The sequence below is a fragment of the Excalfactoria chinensis genome, chromosome 13, assembly GCF_039878825.1.
Source record: "Excalfactoria chinensis isolate bCotChi1 chromosome 13, bCotChi1.hap2, whole genome shotgun sequence".
NCBI lineage: Eukaryota > Metazoa > Chordata > Aves > Galliformes > Phasianidae > Excalfactoria > Excalfactoria chinensis.
In genome coordinates, this window is record NC_092837.1 from 7427110 (window position 1) to 7444190 (window position 17081).

Here is a 17081-nt window from a genome sequence, read left to right on the forward strand (position 1 = left end):
GAATTCCTATGGCTCCCACTGAATCCTGTAGTGCCATGTATAGCAGACTGGGACATCAGCTATGTGTATGTGACTTAATTTTTGTAAGCCGACTTTACACACTGCTGTTGTTTATTGGTGCATACCTGAAATCTTCTGACCAAGTGCGTAGCTCATTTTTACATATCAGGCAGCTGAGGCAGGGGGTGAATTACATGTTTATTTTTGTGGAAAATACTGGTTCAATTAGAAATTCCATTTGTGAGTGCCATTTGAACTTTGAAACATGGATGTGGTACAAATCACAAATAAATATATTGAGGGTTGGGTGTGCTGTATACATGGACATACCTTTGTTCATGTGTGGAAGTTGTTGTATGTACTTGGTTTGGCTGACTGTCCACAAGAAGTGTTCATCTCGCATCATCAGCCAAACAAAGTAATCAAGTAATGGCAAAGGTAGTGTGATATAATCCAATTTAACTTTAATCTGCTAATGTTGTAGATGACGGCTTTGCCAAGGGATTTTTGGGCAGAATTGTGAAATGTTTTTAGCTTGGCACATGGCCGAGAAGGCTAGCTGAGGTCTGAAAACCTTTTTAAGAGCTTTTGATTAAATGTCCCATGTAAATGCATATTGTCGAAACAACAGAATAGTTCAGGTAACGTTAGGTAGCGTGGTGCTTCAGCAGATACTTCCCCCACCTCACACACAGACACACCAAAGCGCTGCCTACAGCCCCACTGGTGCTGCAGAGCGCTGGGCCCTTCCTGTAGAGCAGGGCCTGCTGCGTGCCGCCATACTGTGGGGATGTGTTCATCTGGGCAGCTGCAGCAGCACCAGGGGATGAGGCCTGCTGACATCTCTCATGGCAGACGGGCTCCGTGTTTGCACATTTGAAGCCCTGAGCATGGTAATTATGCCTTGTTGGAGCGCTTTCCATTTCCTGTGCCATCTTGATCAACTTTATAGCTTCCAATTTGCTAGAGAGTCATTGATATAATTAGGAGCTACGTAAATGGGAGCAGCACACACAGCTGATGATAATGTAGTCAGTTCATTTTTCATAAGAAGCATTAAGGGGGTCCCTACCAGCAGCTTGAGATCATTTTCTCTTCAAGCTCTTTCTCTTCAAGCTCTGCTTTGATAGAGGAGCAGAAATCCTTAAATGCCTGGGTCGTGGCCTGCTTTATTACAGTCCCTCCTGCTTTCCACATATTTTTTTCATAAGGAAACTAAAGAGATGGTACCCATCTGCCCGTGTGTTTTCGGAAAGTCCATTTGAGCTGTCTGGCTGGGTGAGCTGGCTGCGTTAACAAGCTGTGTGAGGCAGCAGCTCTCATTTTGAGCAAGAGCACTTCAAGTCCAAAGCTTTCATTTTGAGGCACACAAGTTTGATGTGTTTCCAGTCAGCTAGCCCCAGCAGCTTAAAAAGTCTGCATCTGTTTTCATAGTAGGTAGAAACTCGTTTCCTGTACTCCCTGGTGCGTGGATGTGGTAAATAGTAACCCTCATCCATTTTTATACAGTTATTTGCTCTAAAAATATCTATCTTGACATGTCACAAATTGTCTGAGGCACTGGTCAGCACAGCTTACTGCTGGTGCCAAGCAGATTTGTTGTATGAGTTGAAGCATCTTGTTTCTGTGAATAGTGTGTTAGTGCAGAGGTGTAAATAATTGATTGACCTGTGATGCAAATTTATTTTGTTTTGCTTTTTTCCCAACAGTACTCTCAACAACAACAACATCACCCGCATTCCTGTTACCAGTTTCAATCACATGCCAAAGATCAGGACTCTGTGAGTAATATCTTTGAATGTAATAACAATGGGCTAAGCCAGCACTTGGAATATTTGTCATCGTGTGAGGGCCAGAGCCAGGCCTCCACCTGCAGTGTGGCCCTGCTCAGACAGGCGGGCAGGGATCAGAAAATCAATTTTTCTACAGCTGATCATCATTCCATTGGAAAGGCTCTGATTGGATTAACTGGAAGAAAATAGAAAGGCTCTAAAATAAGACAGTGCATCTCTGGAATTTAGCCATAGCATTTTCTTCAAATAAATTATTCCTTTGGAAAATACACAGCTTCAGGATAAATCATGCTTACAGAAAGTCACTTTGTTTTGACCTCCAAAATCTGGAACCAAACAAGATGCATTTGCTCTTAAATGTAAAGAAAAGGTAATAATAACAAGGCTGAATTTTTTCCTTGCAGCTGAAAATTAAAATGAGATGGGGGTGCCACATATGTGTATGTAAGTTGTCTCAGGAAAATTAGCTGAGTTGAAGGAAATGCCTCTGACTTGTGTCACTCTGTGAAGGATAGCCTCTCATTTACGTTTACTTTGTTAAATGGTGACATTCACAGAAATTAATGTAAGTAATTAAATGAGAACTAAATTTTATTTTTCTTTCTAAGAGAATGGATAAAGCAGATAAAGGTAGGGTTGAGGGTCCCGTGCTTTTGCCTTTTCTCCTTCAGCCACAGTGGTCCAAGAAAATGTGCTTGGCTTCTTGAGATCAACCAGTCTTGTCTGTTACTAGAGCTCAATGTGATCTGCCATTTTCCTTTTAGTTTAATTTCGGAGATGGCTTTGTATATAGCTCCCTGGAGGCTTACACTGACTAATCCTTCTGTGCTGTAATTAAGGGAAGAAGAAAAAAAAAATAGAAGGGAAAAAGAAAAAAAGAAAGGGAAGGAAGTCATAAATAGGATTTATAAAGGGAAGCTTTTATATTGAATTCTGAGAGCCACATTTTATAGAACATGAATGCTGACCCACTCTAAAAGGATTTGCTGGAAATTTAATTTAGGGTCTGTGGCTAAAAGGGCACCTTTACAAACTTGCATTTGTATTCATTCACCTTATGTTCTGTGAAGGTAGTTTCATCAATATCGAGTGGCATGTTTTAGTCTCCAAAGACTGCCAAGTAACGTGCAGTTTCCTTTCCAGGAGTACAGTGTAGGGATTAAAAAACCTGTATAGGCAGGTGGAAATACAACGAAATGTTTTAATTTTCTGTATTTCCTTCCATCTGTCTCAACTGAGTCAGAGAAAAATCATCAAAATAGCAATTAATGTAATACAAGCAAAGGAGTCGAATAATACTTCCTAATTTCTTCCGCTTCTTCCTATTTAAAATCTTTTTCTGTCTCTGAATCATCACTTCTCAGAAGTAGTACTTTATTAATTATAATCATTGATAAGTAAGTTTACATAGCTATATAGTACTTTCTGAATATCTTCTGTTCAGATTTTAGGCTAATGCTGCTTAGATTTAACCAAGTTGTATTCAGGTGGATAGGAACTGAGCAGGCATAAAACTCATCAGCTTTTGTTCACCTATGAAAGGCATTTATATGAAGATTTTTGTGGGGTGGGGAAGTGAAAACTGTAGCATTTTCTCCAGTTTCCTGGGCTTTATTTCACTTAGTAACCTGTTTCTCCCACATTAATACACAGCCCCAAGGAAGGAACAGTTTTCCTGAAATGAAATGCCTGTCTGAAGCTGAGCAGCATCCACTGTTTAATCTCTTGGTTGTGGATGCAAACTGAAGTCAAATGGATCATTACAGCTCTGCACTTTCCTTAAATGCTCATCTACTTTTCTGCCTTCTCAGAAAGGCTCACATTTAGACATACGTTTAGAAGATCTTAAAGGGAATCCCTAGTCTGGGTGTCCCTCAAGCATGGACAAGCCCTCTCTGTCTAAGGCCCAGAATGGTGTGGGAGGTGTTTTCCTTCTATATCTCTTTTACATGTTAAGAGATCCCTCAGAGGGACATTTGGTGCTGCCTCTGCCACAGCTGCCTTTGCTGTGGTGGTTTTGTGTGTAAATGGCTTTTTTGTCATGGCTCTCAAAACAATCTGCTCATTTAAGAACAGAGCAGGAAAAATAAAGAGCATATTCAACTTGAACGTGACCTCACAGGAAAAGAAGAAATAATAATTAAACAAACAAACAAAACCCTTAGTAAGATTTGAAACATTTGAAGAATTCTTAAAGAGAATCGAATCTCCTGTGCCAGCCTTTTTCATTGTCTTGTCTTTTCTTCTGCTAAGTTTCATTGATCTGTTAACTTTGATTGGAAGTGACAGGAATTAGTTTTTATTGATCTGCTTTCCTTTGCTTGAAACAGCTTTATTTATATTAAAGCATGTCCCTCATGCTTATTTGCTTAATGGTAAGTATCCCATTATCTCTGCACTCTGAGTGACTGCTGAGATTGTGAATTGTGTAATTTATTTATTTTTTCAGTATTTTTACTAAAGGGTAAACTGAAATTGTCCTGAATCACTTCACAGCTTTCCATATTTGCAGAGTATCAGGGCATCAGACTACTTGTGGCTATTAATTATTAATTAAGCAGTTAATTAATTGCATTTTTAATTATCAAAAAACATATTCCAGTCGGCTGCCCTGTTAAGCTGAGCTCCTCTCAAAAGCAGGCAGTGGAAAAGTTGAATGAACAGAATGGTGGAGCTCTGCTGAGGTTCTCACCAGAGTTGCTGATGAGGGGGTGACAGTTCACACCACTAAGACTGGGAAACCCAAAAACGAATTATACACATTTAATGGCAGGAAAAACAAAACAAACTTTGACAAGTCACTGAACTGGGAAGATGCCCCTTTTGTGAAAAGCAAGTGTAATATTCCCTGCTGTCTACCATGCCCAGGATGCAGGGATTGGACCAGACTCCAGCTTCTGAAGGAGTGTTCATTCACACCATCCTTGCTGACTGCCATGGTGGGAAAGGATAACACTCTGAGCATGTAAATGCAGTGCTTTCTTTAGCAGTTAGAGCAGCACTGCTGTACCTAGGATAATTTCTAACTAAATGTTATTTGCTTTCCTTTCTTTGTAAATGTATTTATTTGCTTTCAACTGACACAAAACGTTCCAGACAGATTAATAACAGTACATTTTACTAGAAGCCTAACTTACTGCAGTGTTAATTAAATAGCTTTGTAATCTCTAAAAATACCAATGTCTTGTAGCCATCCTTCTAAAACAATTACACTCTCCCAGGCGGGGCTTTCCATCTCCATGGAGCAAACTCAGTCCTGGGTCTGCACCCTGCAGCTGTGGCTGCCCACCCCAGCATACAGACTGGGGCCTGTGGGCTGACCCACACCAGAGCTGGCAGCAGAAAGAGCTCACCGACAGACAGCCACCTTCCCTGCTGGATGGACAAGGCTAAATCCAGCAAACACCAATTGGGGTTGGCTTTTTTGTGTGTAATGCCCGTAATATCAGTGAATAATGCTTTGTCTAACCATTTCTGACAGCATTTTCAGCCCGTTTTATCATTTCAGCTTTGCTACAGCATTGCAAATATATGAGTCATTACAAAAATAATTAACATCTTGGGTTTTGTTTTGACCTAAAATTTGGTAGCTATTAAAAGTACCAAATTCACTCTCTGAATGCATCGAAATGTGGCAGACATATTTTTTCCCAATCTGATCGTGCTTCTGGAAGTGTGTAGTGCCAAGCATGAGGCGTGTGGAAGGGAGCACTGCCCAGGGTCCTTCTTCATCACAAGCCCTGTCTGCAGTCTAAATACTTGTCTTAAATCACCACAGCAAAAAGAGGTCATTGGTGGATTCATACAGGCAACACGGGAGCATGCAAGGTATCAATAGTCTCTGTGGATCTTAGGTTTGTTTTTGTTTAATTACTATTTTTCATTTATTTAGAAGGGAGAGAGGAGGGAAGAATTATCTATCATCTGTTTTTTCAGCCTGGTCCTCTTGCTTGTAGAAGGCATCCTTTAAATTCACTCAGTTCCATCTCATTCATGCAGTTACTTCTAAAATGAAGTCATAGGCAACATGATTACTTGGAGGCCCCTTAAGTTCACTATCTCCTTTTCTCCAGAATGGTCATGATTACACAATTATGAGAAACAGATTGAATTTTTATGTAGATCTTTCTGTGTATGTTATGGCAGAGTAGACCTGGCTGAGCTGGAGCCAGTAACCTTCACTGATCCCTGTTACACTGCAGAGAGGAGGCAGGCAGCCTTGTGCTTGTGTGCTGTGCTTTGTGCCTTCTCTTAAGACACCGCTGGTAACTCTGGGGTGCTTCCTTGTGTTGTAGGCGGCTGCATTCCAACTTCCTGCACTGCGACTGTCACCTGGCCTGGCTGTCTGACTGGCTGCGGCAGCGACGCACCATCGGGCAGTTCACCTTCTGCCTGGCACCCGTCAGCCTGCGGGGCTTCCTTGTGTCTGAGGTGCAGAAAAAGGACTTCGTCTGCTCTGGTAATGATACCAATTTGTTTCTCTATCAGCTGATGGGTTTTTATTGATACTAACATAAAAACAGGGAATGGAAAATTATCGTGTTGTATTTGAATGCCACTTTGTAGCGCTGCTGTTTTATTTTCATCATAGGTAAACTGTGTAATAATAGATCAAGTTGTTGTTTTTCTCGTCTTTATGTGAATTATTGGATGCCAGTTAATAACTCAGTTCTCAAGTTAATATTTTTTCCTTCAGTATTGGCAATGATATCAACAAAAGAGCTCAGCTAAGTGGAGATAATTTGGCATTTCTCAGGGGAAGAGCTGTACAGCTGACTGGAATATAAAGGAAAGGAAATAGAAAATGCTAAGCTGAATCTGTTGATAAATGATTGGACTGTGGAATGGCAGGGGCAAGTTTTATCCCAGGGTCTGAAGGAGGGTTCTCTAGGAGCCAAAGCATTTCACTGTCTGCAAGTTTCCTAGTATATAAATGAAGCTGATGGCCAACTTGCAAAATTTTTTGTCTATATATTAGTCTCATTCATCAAGCCCCCAGATCTGCACTTGGCTTTTGTGATAAAAATGCATCTTACTCAAGGAAAAAAAATGTAGAAAAATTGGAAAAAGGAATCTCTAGGTTCGACTGAAAAGGTCTGACAGAGGAAAGACATAAGAGCATGTATGCTGTGAAAAAGAAGGGAAGATATCAGGCACAACTTTGGAGATAGTGTGGCAGACAAAATGGTAAAATTTGCAGGCCTACAGCCTGTGTGTTCGGCTGCGGTGTTACAAGATGCACAGAAGCACACACCACTTGTATGTTATCCAGACCTACTGGTGGTGACAGCAGTCAGGCTAGCCAAACACACTGCGGGCTTAAGAGATAAGCCAAACACATGGAAGCAGTATGAAACAGGGAAGGAAGAGGTATAGTGATGGTCACTTCTTTCATTAGAAATTACAGTTGGGAATACTGACCTGAATCAGACAGGAAGCAAGCATGGAGGTGTAGCAGGTCAGCAGTAAGCAGCTGTATTAGTGCCAAACTTGTGTGTCTGAAGAAGATAGGCCCCTCTTAATGCATATTTTAAATTAAAGGCCTGTTGATTAGCCAAACAAAAGAAATAGAAGCAGCATAGCATATAGTAAGCTTTGGCATAATAAGCCCAAGCCCCCTGAATACATCTTAGATCTTTGAGTAGAAGACAGAGTTTTGTTTGTAGGGAAGCTGCATTGTACTTAAATGTATCATACCTGACATTACAGTTAAACACCTGCCAATATATTTTGGAACCTGCCTTGACTTACCTTCTGGTTAGATATGTTTGTAAACATGAAGTTTTTCTAAAGAAAGTAAATATAAGAACTGCCTAGCATGTGTCTCAAGGATTCATTCTACTCTTCTGTGCTTGTTTTTGCTTATTGGCCTGTCACCATCTGTGAGTCTACTCCCTGAAGCATCTCTTGATGCACAGGTTGACTCTTTTGTATGTAAGTTCATTTACATGCAACAGAGAAAGAAATGGTTCTACTTTGAGAAGAGATGTTTGATCCCAAGCTTGACAGTATCCTAGCTGGTAAATTAACATCCAGCTCTGGAGGTTGTAGGAAGTGTTGTGGGCACGTGGAAAATGAAGTTGTGCACCAGTGATTTTTGTGGCATGATTTTTAAGAGGGCTGAGCTTCTTTTGTGCAGTTGCAGAGATCTGAAGATGCCAAGAATACCTGAAAAACAAACAAACAAACAAAAAATCCATCAGAAGCTTAGCAAAAAGAAAAATGGAGAGATCTGACAATCTTGGCAGAGGAAGGATAAAAATAAGGGGATAATTGATTGAGCTATTAGCAGAATCTCATTTTACCAAAGATGTAACTAGAGCATGTCTGTCTTACAAAATGAAGTTTCAGATGGGGCATGAGTTCAGTTATTTGGATTTATGATTTAGTGATCTGAAAGAAAAAGAAAATTGGTTTAAATCCAGTTAGGGGATAATCATTGCTGAATGTGAAATCTAACAGGGCAGAACTCATCAAAATGGAGTTTTCTGTGCAGCCTGTGACTTCCAAAAGAAAAAAAGATTGTTTAACAGCTGCATGTTGGACCAAGAATGTAAAAGGGAACTCTCAAAAGTGCCCTGCTTTTTATTGAAGCATAAATTAATAAAAATTAAAGGAAAGAAGCTTCTGCTGAAGCAGTTCATCAACTGTATCCCTTAACCTTCATCTGGGAAACCACACATACTAAAAAAGCAGTACATTTGAAGAGCTTGTTTTAATGGAGGAGTTAGCAGAGAACTCAGCTTAGTATCTGCTGCTTCCACAGAAAACCTACAAGGATAGTCAGTTTAAAGAGATTATAAATCTTCCCTGTTTCTTATTACAGGTCTTATTCCTGATTTTGCAGCTTAATTTGTTCCTGTTAGAGTATGATGTCACACTAGGACAGGAGGTGAATGGTGAACTGAACTTGTCCCTCTGCAAAGGAATTTTATACAGTTTAAGATTATATGAATCACTGTAACTACCCTCTAGCTGGCAGTGAAAGCTTCTTTGCATCATATTTGCCAAGTACTGAAATACAGTATACTGAACTACTTTGTTTTAATACATGCTCAGCATTTCAAGTACTTGTATTTTTATGGCAGTGGGAATACATTACAGAAGAAGAAAAATCTCAACTTTTTCTCCACTATAAAATGGGCTGTATCAGAGTATTCCAGTTCAAAGATTGCACTGCTGCATATTTCAAAGAAAGAGGAGAATGAAGTAATGTAGGGAAGACAGAAAAATAACCCTATTCAACAACTTCTGGTTGTTTTTTGAATCCTGTGCAAAAATACCTTTTTTTATTTAATCCTCTTATGACAAACACTGCTACTGAAACAAATTTTGAATGCTTCATAGCAAGGAATAATGTAAACTGGAATGAAAGAGGTGAAACCCTGATAGAGATGTGCTGTAACTGGAACCTAAGTTTCTTGTTTCCATCTGGAGACAGTGCTGTCTATCCTGTACAGTCAGGTTTATTAGCACTGTGTACGAGGTATCTCAACATAACACTGCTGAAAGCAGAGATATGTGCCAATATACCTGTGTAAACTGAAGCAATGTGTTGGTTTTTTTTTTTTTCTCCAAAAAAAAATACTGTTCAGCTTGAGCATATAAATTATAAAATTATTACTTCAAATGGCACTTGCAGGCAAATGGTGAGTAGTAGAAAAGCTGTTCCAGATCTCACTTGTTCATGCCCGTGAGCATTTGGCTGAGAACTGTGGGTTAATGTGTAGGATTAAATAATGTGCAGTTGCCTGGAGAAAGGTTTGCAAATATCTCTAATTGGATTTGTGTTTCTGAGGAGGCAGGGGAAGGGTCATTAACAGAACCGAGCAGGGTTGGGACTGGCTGGCCTCTGAGCACTGGGGAGAGCACCGCGTACTTCTGGTAGTCCCATCACCCACCAGAGCCTTCTGGCCGGCTCATCAGCAAGCTGTCTCCTCCTTGTACAGGAATCTCTCCTCCAGAACCACCCTGACAGAGCAGCCTGCCTGGATCTGGGCCTTAAAGCTATCTCTTCCCAAAGAAATCTTCAAGCTTGCTCTTGCCCCGTGCAGCTGCTTTGATTAAAAGAACTCTGGGAAGTGTGTGGTGCTGCAGGTTCCTATAACAAGCCAAAATGTTGTGGAAGGGGCTAACCTGGCTCAGGAGTGTGAGTGCCTCAGCTGATGAGCTGCAAATAGGAGGGTCTGTATCTCCACTCTCTCTCTTCATTGTGACCTTGAAATTCATTTCCATGTTGCTGTGACAGGAGAGAGGGGAGCAAAGATTTTATGATGTTTGAAATACTACCTGCACTATGATGCCTGGGAACTGTTTATATTCCCTTAACTAGCAGAGAAGCATCTCTGTGTGTGCTGCCCTGTCCTCAGTAAACCTCAGAGCCTTCCAGTTCTTGCTTGGATCAAACCATGTTTCTTTGCCATGTTCAGATGTTTCATGGCCTCTTTCTGGCCTTTTTCTCTCTGTCTGTTTTTCTTTGCTCCTTCTCTCCCAAGCTCCCTTTGGATAATGTTTTTATTTCATTTTGCTCTCTCGTGAGTTGTTATTGCTCCTTGACTTTTCTTCTACCTGCTTTTCTTGATGCAGAAATTAATCTACATCTTGATCAGTTATGTCAGGTCATGGAGTGTTTTCTCACTCGCATTAGCACATCTGTAAAACTTTGCAAACTAAAGTAGAGGGTTCACAAAGTCACACTATCAGTAGCACCTTATTTCTTAATTCTGCATTAAATCAGTTAAACTTCACTAAGAGTTGCATCAGTCTGAAGCTGAGGCAAGGGAGTAATAAAGAGCCAAGTGTGTAATGATTTCTGGCTAAATAAACTGATACTGAATTTAAGAAAATACTGGATAGATCCAAATCTTGGTTGGAGATCCAGTTTCTGTGTTAAACAATGAAACTGCAGCTGAGATACAAAATAATCAAAATATGTTAGCTTCCTGCTGCTTAATGCAGACAGGAAGCTGGAAGGAGGAAGCAGATTTATTTGTTTAGGTGAGGTCAAATGGTCTTAAAATATAGCTGTTACTCTCTGGCCCAGGCCACAAAACTCAGTGGATTGTCTTTCTCCATTTTACTCTTCATAACTTTATAGCATATTGTTGTGGAGAAAACCAACAATGAGTAACTAATAAAATATCACTCCTCAAGCTTAGTGTCTTAATGAGAACATTCAGAAGATGCCAAAGGAAAAGTGTGTGGAGAGGGGAACTCCTCCCCATCTGTTCCTATTTAAAAAACTGCACAATGATATATCTGCATAATTAGCAGCGGGTCTGCTTCTTTCAACATGGGATGTAGAGGTACTGCCAGCATGGAAGACTGGTGCTCCCTGGAAACTAAAAAGCAGGGAGGAATATTTCCTAATGATGCAAGCTTTGCCAGTGCAGGGCAGCAGTTACTGCTCCTGTGGGAACAGGATGATTTCTCTCCATTCAGCATACCCCAGATCTTGCAGAGTAGGGCTTCTAATGGCCCTTAGGCTTAGTGGTTGAAGAAGCCGAAGGTAGGAAGAGGAGGCCTTTTTCTGTGTGTGTGTGAATTGTCATCGTTTGCCTTGAGGCCATCCTCATTGTACAGCTGTTTTATTGCTTCTGGATTTGACCTCTTTCCCAAAGAGTGACCTGTGAAATATATTAGACAAATATCTTTTTTTCTCACTGTTGTTATATGTTTTCTATGACCAACAAGGATTCAGTAAGTGCTCTTTACAATGGGGTCTCTTCAGAACTTTCAGTGCTGTGTGATTCCTAAAGCCTTTTGGAAAGAAACAACAGAACATGATTTGAATATTAGAAACTTTTTTGAAACTCTATTGGAGTTTTTATCTCCTGTTATAATTTGGCAGCACAAACTAACATTGAGATCTAGTCTAAAGAAACATTTCAATACCGTGCGTTCATAAACTGCTCCAGAGGTGAGAACCTGCAGGAGGTTTGCACTCATCGCTGAGTTTGTTGTCTGATTGCACAGTTTCCCATTACCAACTCAAATTTACTGTAGCATTAGCAGTTACATGGTTTTATACTCTAAGAATCTACTTCTTGCATTGCTTCATAAGCAAGATGCCACATATGGTGTTATTTATGCAAATCTGAGGGTAAAATTCATATTTATTCAGCCACTTAATATGTCTTTGAAGACCAAAGCTCAAAATTGGCTTTAAATTACAGAAAATTTAGTTTTACAGTCACACAATTATGTTTGTACCTTTCCAGTATGATTACCTTTGGTCTGAAATTCTCTTTCCCCATAGCAGTATGTGTCGTTCTTATATGCTTGTTTAAAACTGGCAGATTTGGGTGTAATTATTCATCCATTTGGCTTTTGATCTGTTGCTCTGAGAATAATAATGTGATTAGGTTTTATGTTTATGTCCAAAAATGGTGGCTTGTTTTATTAGTAGTGCAATAATGCTATTTTGGTATTCGGTGGGAGTGCGCCATGATGCTCAATGCTGAGTTGGGTGGATACCATGAGCCATGGCACAGGTCACAGCAGCAGAAAGGCACTGGGGAACCCTCCAGAAAGCTATCCATATTAACCCAGAGAGCCAGATACCATTAATATTAATACTATATCCAGGAAGAATACCATTGGAGGTAGTTGTGATTGCCTTTCTCCTGTCTCTCTGCAGGACTATGTTCAGTTATTTTTGAATGCTGGGCTGTAAGCACTATTCAGAGCAATGCATCTGTTTTAGGTATCTTTTTGAGGTTTTATTAGTGGAGCCCAGTAAATGCTCATGTAGTAGTAATTGATTTCAGATGTCCCAGTATTGTAAGAAGTTATTTAATTACACCACAAAAGGTCATAACATACCCACAAATCTGCAATACTTGTACTGTTTTGTTTATTGATCGATAGTTTCATGTCTGCCATGCTTAAAAGGATTTAAAGTCACCACAGACTTCTAACCAGTAAATCCTGTCAGATTTTCTTGAAATCCGTCAATACTTTTTTACTAATAACTAGAATTTTTCTGATAGAAGAGAGCTGCTGCAAAGGCAATTGGTAGGTGAGGAGGTGATAAACCATGCTACTTAGTGTGCCATAAGTGGGTGTCAGCGCAAATGAGATTTAGTTTATTTAGTCACTGCAAAATTTATTTTAAATGCTTGTGACATTTAAACTCTTCGTTTCTACTCCATAATCATTCTGTGCTAATTGTAATATCAGACTGTTTGCTGCTCTTAAAAGGCTAGAGGCCAATGAGACACTTACTTGAAAAGAGCACTTAATTCCTCCATAAACTGCTGAATTCTGAACCTCTCCCCATCTCTTCTCATTCTCTAACCTGAAGTCTGAAACTGTAATGTAAAGCATTGCCAGCTCGTGAAATGCCAGATATCAACTACCCTGCTCGTAGAGACTGCCAGTCCATTATATCATGCACAAAAAGCAGTAATTTTTGTCAATGGGGTTCCTATTCTAGCTTCCACATTCTGATAGGGCAATTCTTATTGTGTTTGTAATTGTGTATTTTGTAATTGTAATTATTGTAATTGTGTTGATGATTTTTAAGAATTAGAGAAAAATGTTGCTAAGATGGTGAATTAGAGCTCCTATGAAACTGAGGACAAAAAAATTGGAAATGATAAGGTGACAGCAACAACTTTGGAAAGGAGGTGGCATAAATGCAGCTGATCTGTCCATTGCTGTTTCCACCACACTTGTGAAGAACACAAATGGGAATCCTGAAATACTTAGGCTCTTCCCAGGTCTTTTCTTTTCAGGAAGTATTGGCAGCTGAAGGAAAATGCATTTTTAGGTTTCAGATATTCCTTTTATTGCACTGGGGCCCTCAATATGTTGTTATTCTCATCCTCTAATAGCTGTGAAAATCAAATCCAAATTTTAATTTTCTGAACTTCAAACTCCATAGCCTACAGACTTGTTTTATTTTACCATCTCTCCACATGTATGCAAACATGAAACTAATTAAACTCTCCTAGATTTTTTGCTGCTTTAATTCTATAGATCTACTGTGTAGCTGAGCCAAGATCCTTATTTATGGGAGTCAGCTAAATAAAATATTAAATACTGTTTACATCATTATTCAAGAGGCCTTTGCTTTATCAGTTTAATGTTTTAGTAAAAGCTGATGTAATAGTAAAAGCTGATGTGATGGATCCCTCTGCACAGTGTTCATCCATTTGCCCTTAGCAAAAGGAAAACATTAATAAAACCATTGGATGGTACTGATTGACAGTTTGTTCACAAGGACTTTTCAATCTGCAAAAATGTTCAAAAGTCCGATGTATTTTTGTTTGTGAAGGAGGAATTTCACTCACTGTGCAGGGTTGCATTCGGTCTGGATCAAAGTATTTTTTACACTGAGCGTAAAGTGTCAGTAAGCAGTGACAGGAGTAGTGGATATTTGGGGGCTCTTCAAGAATTCAGGTTTATAATAAGAAATTGAGTTTATAAGAACAGTCATTTTTCCATGCTATTTTAAGTGAAATAAAAAGAAAATAATATTTATTTATTTATTTTTAAAAAGGAATCACTCGCTATATGTGGGAAATAGAGGCACATGAGCAGCCTCTTTCTTCACTTTTTGCTTAACTTTTTCCTGCAGAAGTTAGATCCTGGAACACGACACATCTTCAGTGTTATGTTATCATCCAATTTCAGCTCCACGTGCACTAGGAATAAACTTGCTCTACAGTTTTTTTCTTTTGGCACAGGGTACCTCTATGGTCAACTAATTGGTGGCTTCGTTTGTTTGGTTTCCTTTGTTTTTACACACTAGCCCTAAGTCAGAACTTTGTTCACATTGCAGTTCCTCTTTCCTAGCAGAAAAGCAGAAGTAAATGGTCTTAGCTCCAAATGCAGGGTAAATTAAAGGACTCAAATGGCTTCAGTCAGCAATGTATCAGGTCCTTCTTTGGCGAGGATGTGGAATGCGTAGTGGCCAGCACAAATAGCTTATCTTTTCACCTTTCCATTCAGTCATTTTCTGGAAAGTTCCCTGATACTTTTCTGTAGTGGGACATTCATTAGCACCTTGTCACTGATGCTGCTTGTTTTCTGTGTAAGGAAGATTGGTTTTTCTGTTGTTTTGCCATGCTTTTCAAAGAATCTAATATAATAACCTCCTTTCAAAGTGTTCCATTAGTACACAGCACTCTGCAGTGCTGTGGTGCATAAAATGTGGAGGTGATGAGCTGAGCTCCACTGAATCTTGTAGTAGATAATGATTTAAATACAGCGGAGTTGGGAACAGGCTCTTAAGACTCCAACTGGCAGTAGTTCAGGGTTTTTTTTGACATTCTGCCCCAATGAAAAGGGAGTTTACCAAAGCTTCTCTAACCTGCAGCAATATGTTGTAGTACCACTACTGCAAAATGCCATTTCCTCTCTATACAAATCTCTTCAGTGAGCGTAGCTTTTGTGTGTGATAGAAGCTGTGTAGAAGACTTGACCTTGCTGCCAACTTTCCTTTTGCCTTCTGGAGAGCAAGGGCTGTTCTGAAGTTTTCCTTCCCCCTTTGAGCATTTCTCCCAGTCTGGAAAGGCTTGACATGGTTAGTTTGCACTTTTCATTATTCCTTTTGTTTTGGACGTCACACCACAATATAGACAGACAGAGGAAACAAGTAAAATTGTGCAGTGAGGTTATAAAAACAAACCTTCTGTTCCTATGCAGACAGGAGAGGCTCCTGTGCATTCTGAAACTCTATAATCCACTTCTGGAAGCATTCACAGTTAAAATCTTACAGAAACCTTGGACATGGTGAAAGGCAGAGCTGGCAGTGCTTTTGGTGATATGCAGCAGAGCTCCATTAATTTTTCAAGGAATTCTATTAATTCACAATGATGATACGTCTGCCCTGCATTTTTATGGCCAAAAGGCAGGCCCAGGAGAGCTGCTTGTCTTGCCTGCTGTACATGTATGTTTTTAACTAGTGAAGCTTAGAGATTCTTTTTATTCAAGTAGCTAGAACTTAAGCACTGTATTACACACATGCTTACGTTTTTGGACTGTGTTAAGACAGTGTCTAATAAGATTTTGGAACTTGAACTTGTCAAAGTTCAGGTTGTCTGATAAAAAAAATAAAATATGAAGTTGATTCCTTGAGCATATGCACTAGAATTTAGTTTTTAATTACACTATTGAATTATTTTATACTCTGTTTTTGCCCAACTGATTCTGCAGAGTGAAGCTGTTCTAGGATTCAAACCATCTGTGTGTTGAGATAAAGACTGTTGCTTGTAAACTGCTTATCTGTAGCTGTCAGAAAAGTTGGAAAGTGGGCTGTGAGTGCAGTGGGATATTTTAGCAAAGAGAAAGCATCATCTCATGGTGAAAACTTCACACTCCCATGGAGGATGAATGTAACTCCTGCCCATACCACAAACATCCTCCGACATTCTTGTTGGTGTTTTTTAAGTTGGTCATTACCTTTGAAAATCCAATTTTTAGACTCCTGAACTGGAGTTCTGAGGGCTGATCTGCCAAACAGAGTCACTCACAGCTCTGTTCAGTGTGAAAAAAAAAAGCTGTATTTAAAACATACAGTGCTTTGAAACTTAACTTTTTCTTTTGCTGGCCTGACTTCAAGTCCACTGATGATGCAATAAAACACAACTTCAAACACAGTACTACACTTTGGCAGCATTTCTTACAAAGTTGAAATCATAGATACCTTGGCTGGAAAGGACCTTAAAGATCGTCTAGTTCTGACCTGCTGCTGTGGACAGGGTCGCCACCCCGTAGCTCAGGCTGCCTGGGGCTCCTTGTTCTTCCAGCAGCACACACTGGAATTAGCTTTGCTTCTGGTATTATCAGAAGAACAATACTGAGTATGGTAGGTAGTCTACCAGCTATTTGTGAACCGGCAATGTTAAGATCTTGTTCTTCCTCAGGAGCAAGAAGCCTTCTATCTGCTACTCTTCAAAAGCAGTTCTTACATATTCTGTTTCCCAAATATCTTGGCTACTTAACAGATGTTTATGTCATATTCAGGTTTTTATAAATGTATGCACATGTACATTGCTATGCACAATTAAGGGGTAAACCAGAGAGTATTTAGGCATAAATTGACTCTGTAAGAAGGTTGCAATGTGTATACATACACAAAATGTTTTAATTGACATAATAATATATTCTGCAGTTACAATTTATGAAAGCGTCCATCATGTGCCATTTCCAAGACAAACCCTGGGCACTGTGTGTAGGTTGCCATGTTTTCACATAATTTGTGGTAGCACAGATAAGATGTTTGTAATCTACATTATCTAGGAAAGTATCAGTTTCTCCAGTTTCTCTTAGCATTTTGTC

At 39.6% G+C, this 17081-nt stretch overlaps 1 protein-coding gene across 3 annotated transcripts in view; it reads left to right on the forward strand.

Moving 5' to 3' along the window:
• The window catches only part of SLIT3 (slit guidance ligand 3), a 433663-nt gene that overhangs the window by 257840 nt on the left and 158742 nt on the right, over positions 1 to 17081 (forward strand). For all 3 annotated transcript variants that reach the window (XM_072348011.1, XM_072348012.1, XM_072348010.1), the window contains 2 exons: positions 1710 to 1781; positions 6089 to 6252. In XM_072348011.1, coding sequence (XP_072204112.1) covers positions 1710 to 1781; positions 6089 to 6252 — 236 coding nt within the window. The remainder of the gene's footprint in view (positions 1 to 1709; positions 1782 to 6088; positions 6253 to 17081) is intronic.